A 24279-nucleotide genomic window follows, 5' to 3' on the forward strand; every position below is an offset into this window, starting at 1 on the left:
TAACATGGAACTTGAGACGGCACCGGACAAAAATGCAAGAGAATCTAGAATGAAGATCAGTCTCTCATCGCGATGTAAGTTTTTATTGCGCAAAGCGGTCTATATATCCCACTAGACGGACCAAGTGTATCGCCACAAACGCAACGTAAGCCATACAAGGCCATCGTTCATGCTTCAGCCCTAGCCAGAACGCCGTGATAATGCTCCAGTACCCGCCCCTAGTAACCGCGCCGGAGTCCTGCCGCCGCCTCGCAACGCCATAAAGTCAATGGATATAGCCCTCTGCCGTAAGTCACTCATAAACGCTCTCGGCGCCACCGCCTGTTCACGTCGTAATCATTGGCTCGTGGCCGCTGTCATTGAAATCCACATTGTCTCCATTGAGACCAAGTTCGATGGACTCTGGCAGGTCCATCTTCTTGGACCTGGCCGAATTCTCAGCCCACGTCCGCATGCGGACGAGCTGTCTGATAGCGGCTTCCCGGCGCTGGGTTTGCCGCAGCAGCACTGCCTCGTTGACCTTGGCCGCCGTGGTTCTGCGGAGGTCCGAGCTAAGCAGCGCCGCAAGTTCCGGCTGCAGCTTGTCGTGGGGGAAAAATATCAGAACCATGGTCTGCTCGAGATCATGCAAGAAATCGCGGTTTGTGGCCGCACGAGGGCCCAGTTTCTTAGTAGCAAAGTCCACGGCGGGGGAGACATCGCCCCCATTGCACTGCCGAATCAGCTCAACGAGTTGTTGTCGTAGGAGCGAGAAATGGAGCTCTGGGTTCGTGTCTAGCAGCTATTGATGTGTCAGTCCGGGATTGTGCCAACCAGGAGTCTGAAACAAAAGCGGGAAGAGTCATGCTGCGTCATAATCTGCTAGTGGTTGTTTCTCATCACGGGCCAGAGGCCTATGCGTGGTGCATGATGAAACTCGTGTTCTAATCATAGCAGCATGGGACTGTGGATAAACATGCCGTACCTCTGGATCAAGCTCATTCAGAGCTGTGATTGCGCTCTCGATATCGCCGCTATGAATAGCATGCTGTATCTCCTGCCGTGCCTGGATCGACGGGTCGCACTGCTGCGGCTGCAGATTCGCTTCCTTAGAGAACTTTGCTGCGGCCTTGGGGTACCCTTCCATCGTCAGGTAGTCAAGTATCAAAGCGTTGATATCGCTAGCCAAAAATGTCAGCGCGGTCCAGCCATTTGGATGCAAGTCCCAAGACCGTGTGCAGGGCAATTCAGGGTTTAACGAGTTATGCAGAGCTTCTCCACATGGAATGTTCGGAGAGATTCCCATTGATACGCAATCATCATCTTGCCATGGCGGGGATTTAGGATGCGCACATCGCTTACCTCTTCGGCGACTTGACGTCGGCCACCCGTTTGTCGAAGGCATGCTGGAAGGTGGTGGCCGTCGAGGTTGAGGAAGTCTGTTGCCGTGAAGGCGGTTAACATACCGACTCATCACGTGTCCGCCGAGCAGCGAGCCGCAAGACGTACCATCCGGCCAAAGTTGTCGCGGATATGAGCAAGTATGGTTTCCCGAAAAGCTGAATCACTGTCGAGTCCACCCAGATCGAAGACGGCGCTCCAGCTGGACATGTGCCTGGTTGACAGGACGTGGCGCTTTACATCTGTCTGCGCATGCGCCTAGACACGGGGGTCGGCACTTGGTGGGAGAGTGCGAGGGAAAAAAATTGAAGGAGGTGGACTCGACGAGAGAGGGAAGCGAAGACGAGCGAAGTTGGTTCAAAACCTGAGCAAACGGGAAGCGTCCGAGCTCCTCTGTGGGGACAATGCGGATCCCAGGCCACCGGACTCTGAGTGCAGCCGGGGCGCTCGGGCATCCGCCGTGGGCGCCTGGGCGTACTGGGCGGGGCGAACTGGCTCAGTATAGTGTAGCTTTCACTGCCCCGCATTAGCCGAGAGCGCCCCAGCTGGAAGAGAATTCGTCTGGAGGATCCCGTCCTGCATCGACCGACTTGGACCTAGCAGACCAGCCCGGCTACCTAGTGAACAAAGCGTCCGTTTCCATTCCGAACGCAAAACACTGGTTTTAAACTGTAGGTTACCTAGCCTCACCTGGGAAGACGCAAAGACGGATGCATCTCCTGCAATAGCACCCGTCGCTTATCCCGGCAGCCTTGCACACTGCGGTTCCAAGGCTTGGGTCTGCCACTGCCCCTCCACCGCGTCAGCGTAACCTGGTTCAGCCATGCCGGCTTCCACTTCCGTGGCCGCTGCCCCGGAAGCCGTAATCAACGACGCCGCGGCACCCGAGGCCGATGGCACAATCGCAAAAAGGGCCCATTATGCACCTCCTTGGGCCGATGTCAGCATTATTGGGATCGCCGGCAGCTCAGGTTCGGGCAAGTCGACACTGTCACATGCGATCGTGAACAAGCTCAACCTGCCCTGGGTTGTCATCCTCTCCATTGTGAGTCCAAGATTATCCTGGGCACGGGGAGCAACTCTCAAACTCATAGTGCTTCGTAGGACTCGTTCTACAAGAGCCTGGACGAGGAGGCTTCCAAGAAAGCATTTCGAAATGAATATGACTTTGACTCGCCAGATGTAAGCCAAAGCCACCCTTAGCATACCGGTTACGCCAAGCTCATCGTCACCTCAGGCCCTGGATTTCGATGTCCTGGTAGACCGCCTGCGAGACCTCAAAGCCGGGTAAGTCTGGGTCTCCGCTGTATTCAAGCCGCCTCTGATGAGCGTCAAACGTAGGAAACGTGCCGAAATCCCAGTGTACTCGTTTGAGAAGCATGCCCGTCTTGACCGTACCACTACCATTTACTCACCACACGTCCTCATCCTCGAGGGCATATTTGCTCTATACGATCCAAGGCTTCTCGAGCTGATGGACATGAAGGTGAACTTGCCTAGTCTCATCTGCACAGCTCCCTCGGGGCTGACCGGGATGATTTAAAGATATTCTGCGAGGCCGATGCGGATACCTGCCTCTCGAGACGGAGTGCGTCTAATCTGCCATCTATTGTCGCACTGCTCTACCTGCTGTAGAACTAACAAACTCAAGTACTACGCGATCAAAGGGACCGTGGCCGCGACATCGAGGGCATCATCAAGCAGTGGTTCACTTTTGTAAAACCGAATTTCGAAAAGGTGAGCCCTGACCGTCCCTGCCTGGGGCGGCTGCTGAACTCCGGCGACAGTACGTCAACCCGCAAAGGAACGTAGCCGATATTATTGTGCCTCGGGGTGTCGAGAACCATGTGGCCATGTGTAAGTGCGGCGGTCACGAATTTGGAGCGAGCAGAGCCTGACCCCAGCAGCCATGGTTGTCCAGTTCATCCAGCAGAAATTGCTCGAGAAGTCCACCCATCACCGTGCAGCGCTCACACGCCTCGAGATCGGGGCCAACTCGGAGCCGCTCTCCGACAAAGTGATCGTCATGAACCAGACCTCGCAACTACGCGGGATGAACACAATCATCCACGATATCGACACGTCTAGCGAGGATTTCATTTTCTACTTCAACCGACTTACGGCCCTGCTCATAGAAGAGTGTGTAGTCCGTCACAGTCCTGCGCCCTGGCGGCAACTGACTATCTGCAGGGCGTTCAACAAGATTCCGTTCGTCTCGACAGACATCACCACATCACAAGGCTTCACCTACACCGGGCTTCGTCAGAAGGGTGAAGTGTCTGCGGTCATTGTCCTCCGCGGCGGCGCAGCACTAGAAGCAGGCCTCAGACGAGTGATTACCGACTGCAAGACTGGTCGGGTGCTAATCCAGAGCAACATACGGACTGGCGAACCCGAGCTGCATTACCTGGTCCTGCCCGACGATATCAACAAGCACGAAGCGGTACTCCTCCTCGACGCTCAGATGAGCAGCGGGGGCTCGGCTTTGATGGCAGTGCAGGTGCTCGTGGACCACGGCGTGAGGGCGGACCGAATTATCTTGGTCACGTATAGCGCCGGTCGGATGGGTCTCCATCGACTGACCAAAGCGTTCCCCGAGATCACGGTGGTGGTGAGCAACGTAGTTCAAGACATGGAGCATAGATGGGTTGAGAAGAGGTATTTCCGGTGCTGAAGCTGGCTTGAAGCACGCGCTTTTGCATGGCCTGGAGTTTCTGTGCCGGTTCTGAAATTGACGGGTTGTATGCCGACCTTGACATAGCTGCTGCAACCGTGATCACTCGTAAACTGGCATTCGTATGCTCAAGAGAAACGACGGGTGCGGGCCTGGCATCGGTCCGGACCCTTTCGGGCACCTCAAGCTAGGTAACGGAGTGGGGTGCTTCGAGAGTAGCAGCCGAGCCAGCGTTGCAGTACAGTGCAAACGATTATTTGTACTGCATCATTAACTACCAGCTCTTTGGCTCTTCTACACCGCACCAGTCCAAGCCGATGAGACTGGGAGTTGTGCTGAGACAAATTTTCTTGGTTACCGACAAAGAAGTATTGACCATCGTCTCTCGCTGAAGACGAGGCCATCGAGATGGGAAAGGGATGTAGCCAGAGTACTGTACAGTACAGATCGGTGGCCCCACGGTAGCATGCACGGGTGCACTGATTACCCCTACGGGTTCCTTAGGACCCATTGGTTCCAGATCACTGACGTATCGTTGGGGAGATCACTCACACCTAGAGTGGTGCAAGCTTCTCCGGCGCATCAGTGTCGGCGTCTACATTTTGACACACTTCTACGCTCGTTTCGATATCTGACCCCTTGCCTTCTCCTTTACCCGCATCAGCTCTGCGGAGGTTTAATAGCAGTACAATACTTCCTTTTGCATGGGATCCGAGCGCCCTGTGGAGCAATTGCTTATCGGCCCTCCAGTTGACGTCACAGGAAACAGAGCGCCCACAGCGACCGCAGCGCCCACAATTCGGCCACGATGCTCGGCTGTCGAGCAGCTCGGCAGGCCGGGCGCTTTAACTCCCGAGGAGCAAGCTGGGGCGCAAAGGGACAATCATGCAGAAACCGAGTTCAGCCTTTGTTCACAGGCACAGTGAGACCACGGCCAGTCGCTCAGCAAATCCAGGGCGCTCTTGGGACTTCCGCTGGACGGTTTTCCCCCACACGACTTGCGCCAACACGGCAATTGTCTGGAAAACCCCTCCCACAGCGGACATCAAGGCTTCTAAATTTCGGGTATCGCGCCGCCGCATGGTTCGGAAGCTCGGTGCTGCTCCTCGGCCTTGGAGTGGTCGGTTTCTTCCTCTACGATGCGTCGACCTACGCTTCGCATGCTAACCAGGTCGACATTGATATTTCGGAGCTTGCGCTTAATCCCCGTCGCGGCGGCCCCAAGCAACTACCCATCCTAGAAGCATACCTCGACGATGACGACAGCGAGGAGATGCGGAAACACAAGGACAAACCCAGACTGGTGATTCTGGGCGGCGGCTGGGGTGCCGTCGCACTCTTGAAGGAGCTCAACCCTGAAAATTACCACGTCACGGTCGTGTCTCCGACAAACTACTTCCTCTTCACTCCAATGTTACCGTCCGCGACGGTGGGGACGCTCGGGTTGAGATCGCTGGTGGAGCCTATTAGGAGGATAATAAACAAGGTTGGAGGCCACTTCCTCCGTGCCCGCGCCGAGGACGTTGACTTCTCTTCACGCCTGGTTGAAGTGTCTCAAACGGATTGCAACGGCAACGAACGGCGGTTTTACGTTCCGTACGACAAGCTGGTGATCGCTGTCGGCTCTGTCACAAACCCGCACGGCGTTAAAGGCCTGGAGCACTGCCACTTCCTGAAGGACATCAACGACGCGCGCGAGATCCGCAACAAGGTGATCCACAATCTAGAGCTTGCCTGCCTCCCGACGACGACCGACGACGAGCGGAAGCGGCTGCTGTCGTTTGTCGTGTGCGGCGGCGGGCCCACAGGTGTCGAGTTCGCCGCCGAGCTCTATGACCTGCTTAACGAAGACCTCATTCAACTCTTCCCGCGGCTCTTGCGGAATGAGATCTCGGTCCACTTGATCCAAAGCCGGGACCACATTCTCAACACGTACGATGAGACGCTGTCCGTGTACGCCGAGGAACGCTTCGCGCGCGATCAGGTCGAGGTCCTGACCAATTCCCGCGTGAGCGAGGTCCGCCCAGACTCAATCCTATTCACCCAAAAGGGGGAAGACGGCAGGATCATCACAAAAGAGCTGCCAATGGGCTTCTGCCTCTGGTCGACCGGCGTCTCTCAAGCCGAATTCTGCAAGCGCATCTCCAAGAAGCTCGGTAACGCCCAGACCAACCGCCACGCCCTCGAGACGGACACACACCTCCGCCTCAACGGAACCCCACTCGGCGACGTCTACGCCATTGGCGACTGCGCGACGGTGCAAAACAATGTAGCCGACCACATCGTCACCTTCGTGCGCAACCTGGCCTGGAAGCACGGTGCCGACCCGGAGAACCTACAACTGCACTTTTCAGACTGGCGCAGCGTCGCCGAGCAGGTGAAGAAGCGCTTCCCCCAGGCCGTGGGCCATCTCAAGCGCCTCGACAAGCTCTTCGAAGAGTACGACCGCGACCATTCGGGCACGCTGGACTTTGGCGAGCTCCGCGAGCTGCTCAAGCAGATCGACAGCAAGCTTACAAGCCTGCCCGCCACGGCGCAGCGCGCCCATCAGCAGGGCACGTACCTCGCGCACAAGTTCAATAAGCTGGCCAGGGCCGCTCCCGGCCTGAAAGCGAACGAGATCATGGAGGGCGATCTGGACGCGGCCGTGTACAAGGCGTTCGAGTACAAGCACCTAGGGAGTCTAGCGTATATCGGGAACTCTGCCGTGTTTGATCTCGGCGGGGGGAAGGGGTTCGCGGGCGGGTTGTGGGCCGTGTACGCCTGGCGGAGCATATATTTTGCTCAGAGCGTCAGCTTCCGGACGAGGGTGCTAATGGCCATGGATTGGGCCAAGAGGGGTCTGTTTGGGAGAGGTAGGTAACAGCCTGAGCATTACGTGCGAACCTATATGGCTGACTTTATGGCAGATTTAATGAGCTACTAGTGCTCTCTGTGTAGCTGAGCAGGGATCTGCTTCGAACTGCCCCTTCTCCTTTTTTTTTTTTTTTTTTTTTCCCAACACCGGAATTACCTAGCCATCTCCAACCATAATTGGAGCGTTGCTTGTATTCATAATGGTGGGGTGCTTGTACGGACGACCTCGGTTAGAGGTTGATGTGCGCGCCCCAGAAGACCTGTACTGTCGTCTAATAGACTTGCACTGGCTTTAAGATGAGCGGAACTAGAGCCAATATCTTTTGCGCGTTGTCTACATGATTCATCAGGCCGCGCTTGTCGCTTCGAGATGCCTGGCTGCACGAGATATGGGAACCCCGGCCCATGATCTGGGGCTTTGCCGTGTGTGTGCCGTATGATCATGCTCGCTTCCATATAGCGCGACCATAACAAATTCCGGTTTAAAAGGGGGTAGATCGCGATGTGGAGCTGTGCCCTCCGTAAGAGAGCGCTTCCCGTGGGAGGAGATTAGGAGACGATATGCTCAAGTTTAAGACCCGTCGCGAACTCTTAGCTTCGGTATGGCCGTTGACGGGGGGCTGAACATGAACGGACAATGAACGCGGAGAAGAATGTTGGGAGGCGACAACAACGTGAAAAGCCGCGGAAGAATGTGTATTCGGTATCAAACGCCACCAGTGCTCAATCCAATGTAAAGTCCTTGTATGTCCATTTCTCCGTGACCTTAGTCTTGGCTTGTTTCCGAAACGGAATCTTCCTCCGGCTCTCCATCTTGCCCCTAACAAGCATGCTGCGGTACCTATCTTTGAGGAGGTTGCCTTCAGGCTTCAACAACCTCAAAGAGTCTTGCAACTCATCCGGCAGAACCAGCTCCAGGTCTTTTTCGGGAAGTCGGATTTTACCCAATTGTTTCCGGCGCAGCTCAACGTCATCGCCCTCCTCGCTGGCATCGCTCATCTCGACCTTCTCCAGCGCAAGAGCGCGCTCCTTCTCGGCAACTTCGAGCGCGATCTGCTTGATGCGCTCAGCCTGGGCATTCTTCCGCTTCATGGCCGCCTCGTGCTTCGCTTTACGCTCCTCCTCCTTCCTGCGCTTGACCCGGTTCCTTTCGGCCTGCGTCTTCCGCCTTGGCCTCTTGGCCTTAACGCTCAGTTCTTCCCCGGCGCTCTCGAATCCTTCCCAGGCAGAATCGTCTTCCCATTCGGAGAGGTCAGCCCTTGCTTCAGCAGCTTCGGCCTCGGCGGCGGACTTTGCAGCCGCCTCCAGCTTGATGCGTTCGGCCTCGAGAGCCTCCAAGCGCTTACGCTCCGCCTCGACCGCCTTTTCGCTCTCTTCGATAAGCCGGTCCCGGTAGTCGTCGAAGGCGGGGTTGTAGCTGTGGCCGCCCTTGGGCTTCGGAACGGCAGGCACTGATTTCCCGTTGGCTGCCAACGAGATGGGTTGCTGCTCCAAGGTCTTGGGCTTCTTCTTCTTCTGGGCCGGGGCTAGGAAGGAATGTTCCCCTACCGGTTTTGGATCCTCCTTCGGCTCAGCCCAGACGTCGTATTCGGCATCCACAACCGCGACTGTCGACTCGTGATGCCCGTCGGCCACCTTTTTTATCCTCGCGAGCTCCTTGTGGGTGACATAGTCGGTCCGTTGCCTCTTGACAGGGAGAATTCCATCTGTCGTCTTGTCGCCGGCCCGCTTGCGCATTGACACAGCTGACACTGCCGACCGCTGCGCAATAATCTCGTCTGCCTTGAGGCCCTTCTTGATGTGCTTTGGAAACCGCTTTGGGAGTGCCCCATCACCGACAACGTCGAGGGTAAACAGCTCGGACGATTCCTTCTCGGCGATAACCCCTCTGGATAAAGTGAGCCAATTGATGCTTGTTTTCCGCAAAGAATTCTCGCTTACCCCTTGATTATCTGGTCGTTGAGCTCTTCGAGTCCCTTTTCGATCTCGGAAACGTCGACATTCTTACGCCACGCCTTTTTGCCTTTTCGGGACGGCTGTTTGTATTGCTGGGGGGCATTTGGATTGCCCGAGAGCGGTTTTAGAACGGGCATCTTGGGTAAAATTTCAGGTCCCTCTCTTGACCGCGCCGACAGTCCGTGATGCTCTTGATCGGCTCTCCCTGAGCGATAGAATGTGGGGTGTGGTCCTCAAAAATTCAGCACCGAGTTGAATACGATAAGATAAGACGCATTGACGCACACTGCGCGGGACGCCCCGTGCACGCTGGCAGCTTGCCCGGACTGCGGCGAGCATGACCGCTGAGGTGCCAAGGCCTGGCGCAGCAGGGCATGGAAGGTGAGGTGCTCCGTGCCCCTTTTCAGCGCGGCAAGTCAGGCGGTTTAAGCCTGCCAGGTGCCAAAGCCACGGCCGACGCCGATCGATCTCCGTTACGAAGAACCGCGAAACTTTGGCAACTTTTGCGCCGACTTGTCCATTCGAGTACTTGCTTCGAAGTTACGTTCTAAACACCACGCAACAACCTTAACGTAGTGTCAAACGCCGTACATTTTCCTGCTACCGCTACGAACCCCTATTGCGCGTTCCCCAAACCCCGATACCACCAACCCTATCACAGCCAACCATCATGGCACAGGCAGGAGCAGGCGGGTCATACAACAACCCGCTGAAGAAGTTCAAGTAATGACATCCCGGCAATGGGCTCGGCAGCATTTTGCTGACCTAGAGACAGGCTGGTCTTTCTAGGCGAACAGAGCGGTATGCGACTTCGTTTGTGGTTGTCCGGGAGGGAAGGGCTAACAAATCCAAAAACAGTTGGCAAAACGTCGCTCATCACACGATTCATGTATGACTCGTTCGACAACATGTACCAGGCCACAATCGGCATCGACTTCCTGTCAAAGGCAAGCTACGACTACCTGCGCACGACAGACGGCGAGAGATACTGACTGTCCGGACAGACGATGTATTTAGAGGACCGAACGGTGCGGTTACAGCTCTGGGATACAGCCGGACAGGAACGATTCAGGAGCTTGATCCCTTCATATATCCGAGACTCGAGCGTGGCGGTGGTGGTCTACGATATCTCAAGTGAGTGCCATAGTGTCCTAGCCGCCGCAGAGTGCACGCTGACACAAACCACTTTGCCAGATCTGAAGAGCTTCGAAAACACCAGGAAATGGATTGACGACGTGCGGGCTGAGCGGGGGAACGACGTCATCATTGTGCTGGTGGGAAACAAGACAGATCTCAACGACAAGCGCGAGGTGACGACACAGCAGGGTGAGGAGGAGGCTAAGCGGAACAACCTTATGTTCGTCGAGACGAGCGCCAAGCTGGGGCACAACGTCAAGACGCTATTCAAGAGGATAGCACAGGCGCTACCGGGGATGGAAGGGGCCGACGCCGCCGCACAGGCGTCGAGCCAGATGATCGATGTGAAGACGACCCCCAGCCCCCCGCAACAGGAGGGCTGCGCATGCTAGAGTCGGAGTGCGATGGGAGAGCAGCAGAGGACCAGGCAGACCCGGACATTTATACACCTGAGATTGGACTTCCACCCCTAGAATCAAGCATAGCGACTCACGGTCCTTTGAAGAGCGCATTAGCGTTCTCTATGAATCCGTCTAATAATATACATCCGGACGGCTGGCTTCTGATTCGACGCCCCCGATGCATATATCCTATCCTCCTCTGAGCTATCGTGTATGAATATTGACGACTATCACGACGGTGTTGTCACTAATATCGATCTTTGACCCTAACCAACCGATATATTTTACGCCCCTGTATGCTGAAGACCCAGGAATATCCGGATATCTAGCTAATGACAGCATGTGGACTCAGACAACCTCCTATCCGATTAACGCCGATTCGCCAATTCCCAAAGCCAGTCTTTGATGCCGCCTCTAAGGGCACCAGACCAGTGTCCGACCGAGCCGGGAGCAAGGTTGCAACAATTGAGGCCTCTCGAGATGTTATGAGCTCCTCTACAAGGCCATCAGGATACGGAACGCATCATCCCGTATCCGTGTTGAGTCCCACTGGATACGCCTCCGGTTGGCCGAATTCACCAAGGGAGCCAAGTAGCGAAAGAGATCCGTAGCGCGCCGGCGGGCCAGTTCCCCCAAATATCAGGGGCAACTCCTTCAGTCCGTATCCATGTCGTCGTCGTCGTCGTCGTCGTCATCCATATCCTCGTCGATATGGCCGCCGATCGACTCGGTAACCTCTTCGACACCGCCATCGGTCCGCACCCTAACCCTGCGCACCTCGCCACCGAACGCCTTGGTCTTCTTGCTTGCACGCAGTGTCGCCAGTTCCTCGCGCTCCAGCTCCTCAACGTCGACCCCCCGCTCAGCAGCCAGTTCGGCCAGGCGGCGCTTCTCGCTGCCGCGCAGGCGAGGCAGCAGGTGCTCGTTGTTGGCGACGAGCTTGCGGGCAGCGGCCAGCTCGCGGGCGCGCTTCCCGGCCATGCGCTTCTTGTAGAAGACGCGTTCGCGGCGGGCGCGGATCTCGCTGATGCGCTCCATGGCCTTGAGCGTCTTGGCGAAGAGCTCGCGGTCGTAGCGCACGGGCACGTTGCGCCGGGCCGCGAACTGTAGCGTGCTGTCCACCACCATCTCCTTGCCTGCGTTCTTGCGGTACGCCTTGGTCCACTTAAGCTTGCGCGGGTTACGCTTCATCTTGAAATTCTTGTGGCATTTGGAGCGGCAGAAGCGGAAAGATTTGCCTAGGGCCGAGCTGATTAGTGTCTGTGTTTGCCATGATTGTGGGAACAAACGAACCGTCATTTCGCATAAATGTAATGCCCTTGCTGGGCCACGCGGGCCTCCCGCAGAAAAAGCAGTTCTCGATACGCATCTTGGGGCTGGGAAACCGACGGTCGTCTTGATGGGTTGCCGAAGGTTTTCTCAGCGCCTGCCCTCCACTTTTGGTTGATGCAGTTCTTGTCGAAAAAAATTGACCGCCTTTGCAGGACAGAAAAGAGTGGGGGCGGGGGATTGGATCCGTTATCGAAAATTCCCCTTAGTCAGCAAGTACTACCAGGGTTAGGGTATTCTCACTTCGACCATTGTGTGGCCAACTCCCTTTCAGTAATGTACAGTACCATGAGCCTCAGCACAGACGTATCTTGTGTTGCCGTCAATTCATCCTGCCATGATTGGCACAGGCGTCTAAGTGTTGTCCTCGCATCTGCCACAAGCCTGTTTGCGAGGTCTTGGAGCTGTGAGTTGCTTGTGACCATGTCAGCCCTCAAAATGGTGCCTAACCATTATTGGAATCATGTGACCGAAAGCCCATTCCACATTGTTGTTTGCTTCCGGACCCGATGTTGATGCCAAGGCTATACTTCGACACTAGCAGGGCCCTAATCCAGCGCTCTCCACTTCCTCGACTTGTGGGCTTGTATGGTTCCGGCTATGGGGCATTTTGAACCGCATTGCATGCCTCCCAAACGGACATGGGCCACTCTTGTGGCGGAGTTGCGATGAGACACTCTCGCGAGCGGGGGTTTTAAAGATGCCAAAACGAAGTTACCTGCTGATATCCCCATTCACACGATTGACTGCGGATGTTTGAAGCTTTACCGGTTATGATGGAACAGCCAGTTACGGGCCAGTCTCATGGATGTGTTTGTATTGCGCGAATCTGACCTGTGGTTTGTTCATTAGGAATCGCGACATCAACGTGTTAGGCGATCAGTCGCTCCACCAGCTCCACTGCACCGCGTAGGCGGGATCTGGGGAATGTGGAGCTTCACTGGGCCAAGAGGCCCACAGAGCCCATTACGTCCCGAGCACTAGCACACGACCAGACACTACCTTAATCAGACCAGTATCAAGATCGAGTGTCTAGAATTACCTTGATGCTAAGTACTCTATTTTGTCACCTAAATCAAGTTGTATCCGGCCTTGCGCCCTGCAGTCTCCGGTGGCCTGGAACTGGTTGCCAGGGGGTGCAAGGCAGCGTTACTTCCCCGCCCTGGGCCTGCGCCGTGGCGCCATGTCGAGTCAGCGGAAGGAGTGTGAGAACAGAGTGACGTCCTGAATCAAACCATGATTGGCGCTTGGATATTGTTGCAACGCCTTACCCCGCTTTGCACCGGCCACAACTGCCCGCTTGCACCACCTGGGGAAAGGTGCTGGAGGCAGTCCGTGGTTTTGAACCGACCAGCTGTTCGTTCCAATTGGCCCGCAGCTGTGACCAGGTGAATCCCCCAAACACGCATGGGACGCTCATCCTCCCATTCATAAAGGGGGCTGCCGGTCCCCCTCAGCTTCTCCTCTTTGTGCTACCCCAGACTCTCCAAACTCGTTGTTTGCCATCAACTACTATCAACAGCTCCAAGCTACTTGCTATCAATCGAGACGCCTGCGCCTATCACCTCCATATCCTGCAACACAACACATTCGACAGACCAACAACGTCTCTAGAGTAGAGGTACGCAACACCCGGTCGTCTCTTTTACCCGCCTTGCCTTCCAGACTGTCTGGTTTAGGCATCTTGTCCCTTCCTCTCGCCGTCTAGTTTCGTCCATTTTACCGACTGTGCTAACATCGAAGCTCCAGCATCACCCGCCTACTCGACAATTAACACCCTTAACAGTCCGTTCAACCCACCGACATGCCTGTCCGCATTCCCGCCGCGACCCGCACTGAGGTCTGGTGCATGGGCGCCGCCGGCGTCACCTCGTTGGCGCCCTTCTATCTGATGGCCCCCAGCGCCAACGACCGCCTCACCAAGCAGACGACTAAGTGGGCACCGCGCTGGGAGCGCAACATTACGTTCTTCAAGTCCCCCGCTGAGAGGGGCATCAACCGGATCACACCTCCTATCGAAAGGGCTGTCCACCGGCTCGAAAACAGGCTTCCCTTGGAGAGGGCAGCCAAGGGAGTCGACAGGAGCATCAGGAAGAACCTCGACCGCCTAGGGATCAAGCATACCTAAGTGAACATCGGTGGCACATGGACGTTAGGAATGTGGATGCATGAGGAACATCGCTGTTAGCACGACCCCAGTTCCTTGACACCCTGTACATATTACCCGAAGCATGTTTTGGTCTCTGCCTGATGGGTTGCGATGATTTATGTGCCTTGGGAAGGCAAATCCCTATAACGTCCTGGGCTGTGATGGATCGCTATTAGGCGAACCGACACCAACCGGGCGAAGGCAGACCTAGGCATACGCTCTCGAAACACAGTAGCTAGTCATATCTGTAGCATATCTTGACTACCTTAGACGGGCGAATAGAATGGCGCGTCGTTGAACGGATCAGCAACCTAGTTGGCGGAAAATGGGATCGTAAACTTCACCCGTAGCTCCCTGTTCCCGCCGGTACTAAATGACTGAATACTCTTTGTGGCTCCCGGCTTGAGGTCTCATCTATGCGCCGACAACCGAATAGACGACGTATTTCTGCGCCTCATATTTTATCTCACCATCAACTGTATTAGGATGAAGCGGAACGGATCAACGCTACCAGGTCACCAGTAGAGGACAGCGGGAAGGAGAAGAAAGGTGCATAAGGAATGACCTCCGGAGTGATGCGTCATGAGAAATGCGCACAGCAGCTAATGTGGCAGTTTCGATGTTAACGGTCTGAATTTAAATAACGGCACTAAGTCATCCACATCAGTCACGTCCAGCATTCGTCACTACCGCAGCCAACAGCACTTTAGTGGACGGGACCAGTTTCCTAAAATACCCAGTGTTTCACGGCCTTAACCCGCGGCGGACAAGGACATGACGGTGATTTGGCGTATCGAACGAACCCGCGTACCTCTTTCCAGTCATAGATCCTTTGAGTCCCATTGTGTGATATTAGTACGAATGGGGCATGGCGGTTAAACGTATATGAGGCCCTATTATCAATGGTCGTCTAACACATCTGGCGAAACATGCGATTTAGTTCGGCTCCATTCCCACCGTTTGAGGAATGCCCATTATTACCTGTTAGAGCTCGGCATGTCGAGTTTTCATGCAAAGCCGGTTAATTCTGCGGCAGCTCCATGTGAAGATGTCCTCCTAAATATTAGAATGCGATGTGAACGAATATCTATGGCAGGTCTGATCTACAATTATTAACAATATGATGACATCTCGCCGCCCTTCTCGTTTTTCTAGGTGCCGACATAGTGATGTCTGACTAGTGGGGAAGGCACTCCAATGGCCTCATCGTACCTAAGTAAGTATAACGGACGCCGCTAAGGCGTAGCCAGAGGTGACCAATGCATCCCCAACCAATTTGGCTCTAAGAGCTCTTGTATGTCCCGGAACGTAGTGTTGAACGCCTCGCCCATGCTCTTCAGAGTACCTCGCGTGAATCGCCTTGGGCCGGTGGCATCGACCACGTCCCCGACAATCTCAAGAGTCAATCCCTCAGCGGTGACATCCTTCTCTCTCATTATGTCCCGGAACGGCTGTAGAATGTCTTAGACAACTGTCCATATGTGCGGTGAGTTTGGTTTGGCCATTATGACCCATGTCTCAAACTGACGGACACAGTCATCGCTCCAACCGACACCGAGCTCCCGGCTTAAGACAATGCTAGCGTCTCTTTCGTATTGCGGGGTGTCCATTTTACTGATAAGCACCTCGCAGGAGACATCGAGATCAAAGTAGATGCCTCCGTTAGCGAAGAGGAGAAGGTATCGTAGAATGTGAGCCTTCAAAATGGGGACTGGTTCCATCTCGGGCATTGTCAACAAAACGGGAAGCTTCAGTTGGCAGGGTAACATGTATCAGCCAGAGGTACAAGCCAGTGAGGTCGAGATAGATCTCAACGAGCTCAGGATGGGACGGCCCGAACTTGTTCTGAACGTAGCCGTCGGCAGATGATTTCGTCATGAACTCAACGTCGTAGCCCGTATTGTTACCGATGCAGCTTTCGGTCCGTTATCAAGTACCGTGGTTCAGACCGCTAGGCCCGAGCTTATACTACAGTTTTTCGCGCATCGTTATACCACAGTCCTTTGGGTGACGTTGAGGGAGGCGACTGGGTTAGGCGGCCGCTGGTGACCAGCGCCCGCCCCGGTACCAGAAACTGCACACTAAAAAAGAGGAGAAGAAAATCAGAAACAGTACGGCGAGCGTGATGAACCGGAAGACACTAGGATATGCCAAAGGATTGGTGCACAAATTGCATAGCTGCCGGCGCTGCTGTTATCTAGAACTGCATGATCTATCATGATTTAGAGGAGGAGTTGATAGGTTTCAACTTAATCAACGGTAAGCTCCAGGTGGTCGAGAGGCCGAAGTGCGAGTGGCACGAAGCACGGTAGAGCCAAGGTCACTGATGATGGGGCCAGGACAGACCCGACAACTTGGTCGGCCACCAGGTTATTGGCCGAAGCCAATGAGCACCTTACATGCGACCACCAAAGCGCACTTATGGGCTTAGAGTCAAGTTGATTAAGACGGGACTAAGGCTGACGATGTGGTTGTAAGCGCCGACCTACACTCGACTGCGCCACAAGCCTACAACCACTGCACCTGAAAGCAGCATTCTCCTAGATTCAAGCTGGTATGGATAAGATGCGAACGCAGTAGTTCCGAACATAATGCCCACGCCCTCGAGGCACTCGGCCTTAATCTCCCATGTTTCATCATCGCCACCGTCCTTTTGCTCCCTTTGACACTAAAACGTCCGTCGTCCGTATTTGCAATATATAATACCGTATCACTAATAATCTACCGTGCGTCTTTTACAAGCTGTCGGGTAGCTTTTGAAGCACGAATAGCTGGCGCGAAGTTTACTCACCTGCTGGCGATGTGAGGGAAAAGAATGGTAACATTAATTGACAGCGGCCACCCGAGGTTGCGTTTAGGGAAGATTCTCCGGAGTTGATGTGTGGAGTTGCTATTGCTCTTTGAGTTGCAGGTTCCTGAACCTGAATCCATGAACGCTATTCGGGACGTTCACTGTGCTATATACACTAGCAAAAGATGATATTTCCAGTCTCACATGCTCCTCGTGTGTGTTCTACACTTAGGAATCCGGCGTTGAGCAGATTGACCAATGAGGAGGTTAATAGAGATAATGTGGGTCACGCCCGGGGGGTCATTGCCAGCTGCTTGCCAGTTGAATGGCTTATTGAGCAGGGCAATTAAGGTGCTGACTGGCGTTGAGCTAGTGCGGCGAACAATGCCAACAATTGGATGCCTCTGACGTTGTGGGAGGTTGGAGGTTGGAGGTGATGTGTGAACTGAATGCTCGGAAGCAAACACGATCACGCCAAGATTTGGTGGTTGTGGTCAATGAGACAAGATGAGGACATGCGGGGCAATACTGGGATATAACTTGACCGCTGGCACTAAAAGAGCGCTTGGTCGTACCCAGTACTTGCGTAATGCCCAGCCGGATGCGACCCTTATTGTGCTGACGCATCCGGTTGCCGGCGGGGAGTGCGGGTATCGGGGCCAACCAACGGCCGCTCCGCCTGATACAGGACCGTTTGCAAAACCATGCAACTTGCATTGTCTGAGCGAACTGTCAACCAAACTGGACCTCAGAAAGCCTAGGCGCCATGGCCGCTAGCAAGATGTCACCGTCACAAGCTTCGTGGCTTCGGCTGCCCTGTCCCAAAGTGAGTGCCGTGCCTTAGCGTCCTGTCAAATTCCGAGTCGTTGTCGCTGACAAAGCTTTGCGCCAGTCCTTCTTCGGCCTCATGTCCCTCCAGACGGGTACCGAGTTGATATCGCTTGCGCTGGTCTTCAACAAAGCGACGGGCCTCTACGGTGTTCTCACGCTCCTTACGGGCTACTCGCTCTCGGCATTGCAGGTATCGGCGTACCTTGGCTCGGTCTTCGTCCTTGCGGTGCTCGCCTTCTGCATCCCGCACATTCGATCGCAGAGCCCACTCCACAACCTTGTTCTCGCATGGGTTTACGCTCTAGACACTGTCATCAGTGCCGCCTACACTGCCGCTTTCGCGACGAGCTGGTACCACACCGTCATCCACGAGCCTAGAGGCCGTGCCAGCGCTGAGGAAGTCGCGGGGTCGCTGGACGACGGTCATGTGCAACGCGACGTTAACCAGGCGGCACAGATCAGGGCTGCCGGCGGTGTTCAGGATATAGCGGCGAGCATGGTCCTCGTTGTCGCTTTTACACTCATCCGGGGCTATTTCAGTTTCGTCATCATGTCGTTCGCTCGGATGGTCCTTCTACGCTTCGTTGACGAGAGGATGGGCGAGACAGAACGGGATAACCCGACAGGAGTAGCTCCGGATCCTTTCGCTGTAGGCGCTCCGCTTGGCGACGGATGGAAGGGTAGGCTGGGACGATGCATGGTTTCGGTTGGGAGAGGGTATTGGCTGGGAGGGAAGAGAGAGGACGAAGAGTGGGCGCGAGATGTTAGTTCCAAAATCGGGAACAGTAGGCGGTGAATATGCCGCAGTGGGGGGCCGGTGGCCGAACAAGCCACATTATTGATCGTGATTAGCATATTCTTTGCACGTGCAGCATTCCGGTTGCATGGGTGGCGGCGTTTTGCATCTTTATCTGGGCCTGGCTTGAACATGGGGATCGGAGAATGTATTTCGTATCAGAGACAGTTTACTCGCTTGTCGGTAAAATTGTAGGCCAGTGGCGCATGGAAGTGGAAGATTTTGCCAAACCTTCCTCGGAGGGGTCGTGCGTGGGTTGACAGGTGTGTCACCATCCTTCCCCCCCCCCACTGCAGTGGGTTAAATAAATAGGCCCGGTGTGGGCAAGTGTAAGAAGCAAGACCCTTCCCAGAGTACCGACCTTCGTCCCGGTCCCAGGGATGTCGGACGAGGAACTCGGGGCGAGAACGCAAAGCTCCGAGAGAAAGCCGCCTAACGGAATTGGCTGGGGCGTTCGCAAGTATTTGTTAGCGCAGCTTGGAGTCACGGACCGATGCTCGACTGCTGCGAACTCCTGACAAAGCGCCGTTGAAATCCCACGCTTGCAATTCGCTGGATGATCTGGGGTTCTGGGCAAAACCCGGGATGCGAGGCACTAGGGCGATCACGCAATCGCTCACGTCAACTGCCCGCTTACCATCAGAGAGAAATTTGGGAGTGCTGCGGGGCCGATATAGGGCCTTTAATTGACCTGCCTCCGGCTTCTGGACCGTACATAAAGCTCCTGCGTCTGTGAAGGCGAAAAGACGGCTGTTGTGCGATGCTGCTCTCTCTCCTGTCGCTCCCTTTCTGCTTCTAAGCCACAGCGATAGCAGAAATGTCCAATGTCAAGCTAAGAACGCCCGAAGAGGCCGGTGAGTTGCCCTGCCCCGCTGCCCGCTAGGCCTGTCGCTGCCTCCTCCGAGAACCGTGCCCCGCATCCGCCGTCATGCTCAGCACGCTTCTTCGATTTCGAGCCAAATGGCTGCATGCGCAGTGCCAATTGATTTGCATCTACTGACAGGGTGCATAATGTAGTCGCGAGAATCGCGTACCTCGCGAGTGACGTGCTTGTCTCTGTCCAGCCGTCGCTGGCCTCGGATTCCGAGTTCTCGAGCCACCTGAAGAAGCTCGCGGCCGCAAAGACGGCGAGCCTAGTTGCAACAACCAGCGATGCCGTGCCCGAGATCCAGCCCGTGAGGCACAACACGGACCCGCTGCTGTCCGTGTTCACACCCATCCGCTCCGGCCGCCTCGTCTCGGTGACGACGACGTCGGGCATTCTGCTGCCTTCGGTTGCCCACCTGTATAAGCTCGCAAACCTGCCCGTGGTCATCCATGTTGCCCTGGGGCCGAAGAGCTTCCCCGACTACTCGGCCATAACGTCAATTCGTAACTCGGGGTGGACGTTCCTGCAGTCGTGGTCACTTCATGAGGCTCAAGATATTGCATTGACGGCCCACGCCCTGGCTGTCCGCTCCGGCAAGGGCGTCATCCACTTCTTCGACCCCGCCTCTAGCGCCGGCGATGAGCCCATCGAGGCCGTAAGCGTCGATGTTGCTCGCAGTGTTTTGAACATGGACAACGTGCGGAGATTCCAGTCTGCGCCGATTGCTGGTTCTAGTATCTACGCCGACGACGGCCGCGTCGCCGTTGCGTCCGAGCAGCCGGAGCCCCTGACGGCCCGGAACATTGTGGTCAACGGCGTGTCAGCCAGCGAGGTGGAGGTTGCGTCCACCACCGAGACATCCCAGATATCCTCAAAGTCTAGCCAACAGAGTGCGACCAGCTCGCCCCCTAGCCCCTCCACTGCGACGACCATCGACGCCGTGGCGCCGCTTGTCACCTCCGAGGACATCTATAAATACGTGACCTCGGTATGGTCGCAGCTCAGCGAGCTTGTTGGGAGGCAGTATAGCCCGTTCGAGTGGAAAGGACCCGCCAATACCGAGAGCTGCCTCTTCCTTTTTGGATCTGATGTGACCCTCTTCTCAGATGCCATCGCCAATGCGCAGGCGGGCGATTCATTTGCTAATGCGGGACTGATCGTCCCAAGGCTATACCGGCCGTGGCTGGGGGCAAAACTACTCGAAGCTATCCCCAAATCCGTGAAGCGAGTCGCAGTCCTCGAGCAGGTGTCGAGGAAAACAACGAAGTGGGGCCCGATCCTCATCGATGTCCTCACTTCGGTCAAGAGCGCTGTTGGCGGTGTTGAGGCCATTGTTGGCCACCAGCTGGGCTACATCTCCAAGGAAACCGTCGACCAAGCGCTCCGCGGCGTCTTCCAGAACCTGGCATCTGACAAGCCGGTCCAGAACCTCGAAGTTGGCGAGCGGGAAGCCCCGCCGCAACCATCGGATAGCCTGGAAAAGCCGAAACTCGAGACCGCATATACGAAAATTCTCGACCAGCTTTTCGGTACTCGGGCGTACATTGCCAACTCTCTTGATTCGGACAATGCCGGCGTTTCCGCCTCTATCGCCGCCACTCCCGAGTACGGTTTCGGATCTCTCCTCGCGAGGAAAGAACGCAGGCAAAAATTCGTCGGGGAGGTGAAGCAGGCAGTTAGCGCAGGTCAGTTCCTGACCGAAGTCCCCAAGCGTTCGTTGGCCAAGTGGCTGGCTAGCGCGGAGGATGTCAAGAAGTCGGAGGAGGCTGCTGAGGACGTCGTCTCGAAACTTACCCTCGACAACTCGAGGCTCTCGCGGTCGCTGCTGCAGAACAAGCATTTCTTCCGCAAGCAGTCGCTTTGGCTCGTCGGCTCTGATGCTTGGGCGTACGATCTCGGAAACTCGGGCGTCCACCATGTCCTAGCCTCGGGTGAAAACGTCAACATGCTCATCATCGACTCGACTCCCTATTCGGAGCGGGCCGCAGCCGACGCGAACCGCAGGAAGAAGGACATCGGCCTGTATGCCATGAACTTTGGCAACGCCTATGTTGCGTCAACGGCTGTCTACAGCTCCTATACGCAGGTCCTCCAGGCCATGGACGAGGCCGACAAGTTCAACGGCCCCTCGATCGTCCTGGCTTATCTTCCATACTTTGGGGAGCACGACTCGCCCCTGACCGTCCTCCAGGAGACCAAGAAGGCCGTCGACCTCGGGTACTGGCCTCTCTACCGCTGGAACCCTGACAATGAGAAGAAAGGCGAGCCCAACTTCTCCCTCGACTCGGAGCGGATCAAGAAGGAACTGAAGGAGTTCCTCGACAGAGACAACCAGCTCACACAGCTGATGCGAAGAGATCCCCAATTCGGCGCTGCCCTGTCTGAGGATTTCGGAACCGAGATTCGTGCGCAGCAGAAGAGGAAAGCCAAGGATGCATACAATCAGCTGCTGGAGGGCCTGTTCGGCGCGCCGCTTACCATCTTGTTCGCCTCTGATAATGGCAACGCAGAGTCCCTGGCGAAGCGACTTGGAACCAGAGGCAGAGCCCGTGGCCTCAAGACGACGGTCATGGCTATGGAGGACTATCCGGTTGAGGACCTGCCGACTGAGGAGAACATCGTCTTTATCACTTCGACGGCCGGGCAGGGTGAGTTCCCGCAGAACGGCAAGCCTTTCTGGGATGCGATCAAGGACAGCACAGAGCTCGACCTAGCTTCTGTCAGGTTCTCCGTCATGGCCCTGGGAGACAGCCACTACTGGCCCAGGAAAGAGGACAGGGTGTACTATAACAAGCCCGGAAAGGACCTCGACAGGGTGCTTACCAACTTTGGCGCCACCCGGCTGGCGGATATCGGGCTCGGCGATGACCAAGATCCGGATGGGTACCAGACAGGCTACCAAGAATGGGAGCCCAAGCTGTGGGAAGCGCTCGGCGTGGCCAACGTTGAAGGTCTTCCGGATGAGCCGCCGCCGATCACCAACGAGGACATCAAACTCGCGTCCAACTACCTACGCGGCACCATCGCCGAGGAGCTCAAGGACACGTCGACGGGTGCAATTTCGGCAGCCAACCAGCAGTTGACCAAATTCCATGGCACGTATATGCAGGACGACCGAGACATCCGCGACGAGCGCAAGGCCCAAGGGCTGGAGCCGGCCTACTCGTTCATGATCCGCTGCAGGTTGCCTGGTGGTGTCTCGACACCAAAGCAATGGATTCAGATGGACGACATCAGCACGCAGCTCGGAAACGAGACCATGAAGCTCACCACCCGGCAAACGTTCCAGTTCCATGGTGTCGTCAAGGGCAAGCTCAAGCCCGCCATGCAGGCCATCAACCGCGCTCTCATGACCACGATTGCCGCGTGCGGCGACGTTAACCGCAACGTCATGTGCAGCCCGCTCCCATCGCAGTCCCAGTACCACCGTGAGGTGCACGCCTGCTCCCAGAAGATCAGCGATCACCTCCTTCCGGCGACGTCGGCGTACCACGAAATCTGGCTGACGGACGACGATGACAAGAAGACGCAGGTTGCTGGCGACGCGGTGCAGGATTTTGAGCCGCTGTACGGTCCTACGTACCTCCCCCGCAAGTTCAAGATCTCGATTGCCATCCCGCCGCACAACGACGTGGACGTGTACGCACACGACATTGGCCTCGTTGCCATCAAGGGCAGCGACGGACACCTCGAGGGCTTCAACCTGATGGTTGGCGGCGGCATGGGCGCTACGCACAATAACAAGAAGACGTACCCGCAGACTGGCCGGATGCTCGGATTTGTCAAGACGGCCGACGTGCACATTGCGTGCGAGAAGGTCATGCTGGTGCAGCGCGACTTTGGCGACCGCAAGAACCGCAAGCACGCCAGGCTCAAGTACACGGTTGATGACCTGGGCGTCGACGTGTTCAAGGGCAAGGTGGAGGAGTACTGGGGACAGCAGTTTGAGCCTGCGCGGCCCTTCCACTTTGACAGCAACATCGACATGTTCGGGTGGACCAAGGACGAGACGGGCATGAACCACTTCACCTTCTTCATCGAGAACGGGCGCATCGAGGACACGGCCGACTTCCGCATGAAGACGGGCCTGCGCGAGATTGCCAAGGTGCACAAGGGCGAATTCCGGCTGACGCCCAATCAGCACCTGATCCTGAGCAATGTGGCCGACGAGGACGTGCCGGCTATGAAGGCGCTCATGGCTGAGTACAAGCTGGACAATGTGCAGTTCTCGGGACTACGGCTCAGCTCGTCAGCCTGCGTGGCGTTCCCGACGTGCGGGCTGGCCATGGCGGAGAGCGAGCGCTACCTGCCGGTACTGATCTCCAAGCTCGAGGCCTGCCTGGAGGAGAACGGGCTGCGACAGGACTCGATCGTCATGCGCATGACGGGCTGCCCTAACGGGTGCGCGCGGCCGTGGCTTGCCGAGGTGGCCTTTGTCGGCAAGGCGTACGGCGCGTACAACATGTACCTGGGCGGCGGCTACCACGGGCAGCGGCTGAACAAGCTGTACCGGTCAAGCATCAAGGAGGACGAGATCCTGGCCATCATGAAGCCGATGCTCAAGCGGTACGCGACGGAGCGGAACGAGGGCGAGCACTTTGGCGACTGGACGATCCGGGCCGGCATTATCAACGAGACCAAAGATGGCCGGGACTTCCACGAAGGGGTGAGTGTGTCTTGACAGCTGCGTCCATGCCATGCCCTGCTAACTGACATGGGACAGGTCGCCGAAGAGGAATCGGATGAGGAGTGAGGGTCAACAGCGGGAGTTTGCTTGTAGATTGCGGTGTGGGCCATGCATGCATCATGATTCGGGAGTTGAGAACCACTGCATTTTGTCCGTCTCTTAGGTTCCAGAGTGTTATGATAATACTACTATAACGTTACCCGGTGTTGTTTTCCCTGGTGATTCCCTGTTCCATGCCGAGTCCCGTCCCACCTCAGTCTGTGCTCGAGGTACGTTGTAGGTCGAATGCGGAGTGATCGGCGGTGGGCGTTCGTGGCCTTGTGGGGCGGGTGTGTCTTTTCGGCTGACGCCATGCATGGTTGCCCGGGCAACATTTCGCGCATGGCAGAGCTAAACATTCCAGAGGAAAGGAACCCCTCCAGCT

At 56.1% G+C, this 24279-nt stretch overlaps 9 protein-coding genes across 9 annotated transcripts; 6 read left to right on the forward strand and 3 right to left on the reverse strand.

Annotated features, from left to right (window-relative positions):
- Window positions 1–325: 325 nt before the first annotated feature.
- MFIFM68171_06959 (Ran binding protein in the microtubule-organising centre) lies at window positions 326–1590 on the reverse strand (the record flags this gene model as incomplete). The annotated part of the gene is made up of 4 exons (XM_071062379.1): window positions 326–781; window positions 965–1160; window positions 1342–1418; window positions 1489–1590. The coding sequence occupies 4 exons, from the start codon at window positions 1588–1590 to the stop codon at window positions 326–328; spliced, it is 831 nt and encodes a 276-aa protein (XP_070918480.1).
- Window positions 1591–2203: 613 nt separating this feature from the next.
- URK1 (Uridine kinase) lies at window positions 2204–4054 on the forward strand (the record flags this gene model as incomplete). Its single annotated transcript, XM_071062380.1, has 9 exons — window positions 2204–2425; window positions 2485–2562; window positions 2618–2667; window positions 2722–2866; window positions 2926–2968; window positions 3032–3117; window positions 3168–3237; window positions 3288–3519; window positions 3571–4054. 9 exons carry the CDS (start codon window positions 2204–2206, stop codon window positions 4052–4054), a joined length of 1410 nt encoding a protein of 469 aa, XP_070918481.1.
- An 808-nt stretch (window positions 4055–4862) lies between these two features.
- Window positions 4863–6980, forward strand: MFIFM68171_06961 (uncharacterized protein; the record flags this gene model as incomplete). Its single annotated transcript, XM_071062381.1, has 2 exons — window positions 4863–6909; window positions 6964–6980. The coding sequence occupies 2 exons, from the start codon at window positions 4863–4865 to the stop codon at window positions 6978–6980; spliced, it is 2064 nt and encodes a 687-aa protein (XP_070918482.1).
- Window positions 6981–7633: 653 nt separating this feature from the next.
- On the reverse strand, window positions 7634–9003 carry MFIFM68171_06962 (uncharacterized protein; the record flags this gene model as incomplete). The annotated part of the gene is made up of 2 exons (XM_071062382.1): window positions 7634–8798; window positions 8852–9003. 2 exons carry the CDS (start codon window positions 9001–9003, stop codon window positions 7634–7636), a joined length of 1317 nt encoding a protein of 438 aa, XP_070918483.1.
- Window positions 9004–9536: 533 nt separating this feature from the next.
- On the forward strand, window positions 9537–10395 carry ryh1 (GTPase Ryh1; the record flags this gene model as incomplete). The annotated part of the gene is made up of 5 exons (XM_071062383.1): window positions 9537–9589; window positions 9636–9667; window positions 9725–9813; window positions 9871–10000; window positions 10061–10395. The coding sequence occupies 5 exons, from the start codon at window positions 9537–9539 to the stop codon at window positions 10393–10395; spliced, it is 639 nt and encodes a 212-aa protein (XP_070918484.1).
- A 663-nt stretch (window positions 10396–11058) lies between these two features.
- RLP24 (ATPase-activating ribosome biosynthesis protein) lies at window positions 11059–11773 on the reverse strand (the record flags this gene model as incomplete). The annotated part of the gene is made up of 2 exons (XM_071062384.1): window positions 11059–11642; window positions 11698–11773. The coding sequence occupies 2 exons, from the start codon at window positions 11771–11773 to the stop codon at window positions 11059–11061; spliced, it is 660 nt and encodes a 219-aa protein (XP_070918485.1).
- A 1764-nt stretch (window positions 11774–13537) lies between these two features.
- On the forward strand, window positions 13538–13861 carry MFIFM68171_06965 (uncharacterized protein; the record flags this gene model as incomplete). The annotated part of the gene is made up of 1 exon (XM_071062385.1): window positions 13538–13861. One exon carries the CDS (start codon window positions 13538–13540, stop codon window positions 13859–13861), a length of 324 nt encoding a protein of 107 aa, XP_070918486.1.
- A 3593-nt stretch (window positions 13862–17454) lies between these two features.
- MFIFM68171_06966 (uncharacterized protein) lies at window positions 17455–18300 on the forward strand (the record flags this gene model as incomplete). Its single annotated transcript, XM_071062386.1, has 2 exons — window positions 17455–17499; window positions 17566–18300. 2 exons carry the CDS (start codon window positions 17455–17457, stop codon window positions 18298–18300), a joined length of 780 nt encoding a protein of 259 aa, XP_070918487.1.
- Window positions 18301–19117: 817 nt separating this feature from the next.
- MET5 (Sulfite reductase [NADPH] subunit beta) lies at window positions 19118–23921 on the forward strand (the record flags this gene model as incomplete). Its single annotated transcript, XM_071062387.1, has 3 exons — window positions 19118–19154; window positions 19318–23834; window positions 23892–23921. The coding sequence occupies 3 exons, from the start codon at window positions 19118–19120 to the stop codon at window positions 23919–23921; spliced, it is 4584 nt and encodes a 1527-aa protein (XP_070918488.1).
- Window positions 23922–24279: the final 358 nt, after the last annotated feature.

Source organism: Madurella fahalii (assembly GCF_045866475.1).
Source record: "Madurella fahalii IFM 68171 DNA, scaffold_3, whole genome shotgun sequence".
In the NCBI taxonomy this organism is placed as follows: Eukaryota; Fungi; Ascomycota; class Sordariomycetes; order Sordariales; genus Madurella; species Madurella fahalii.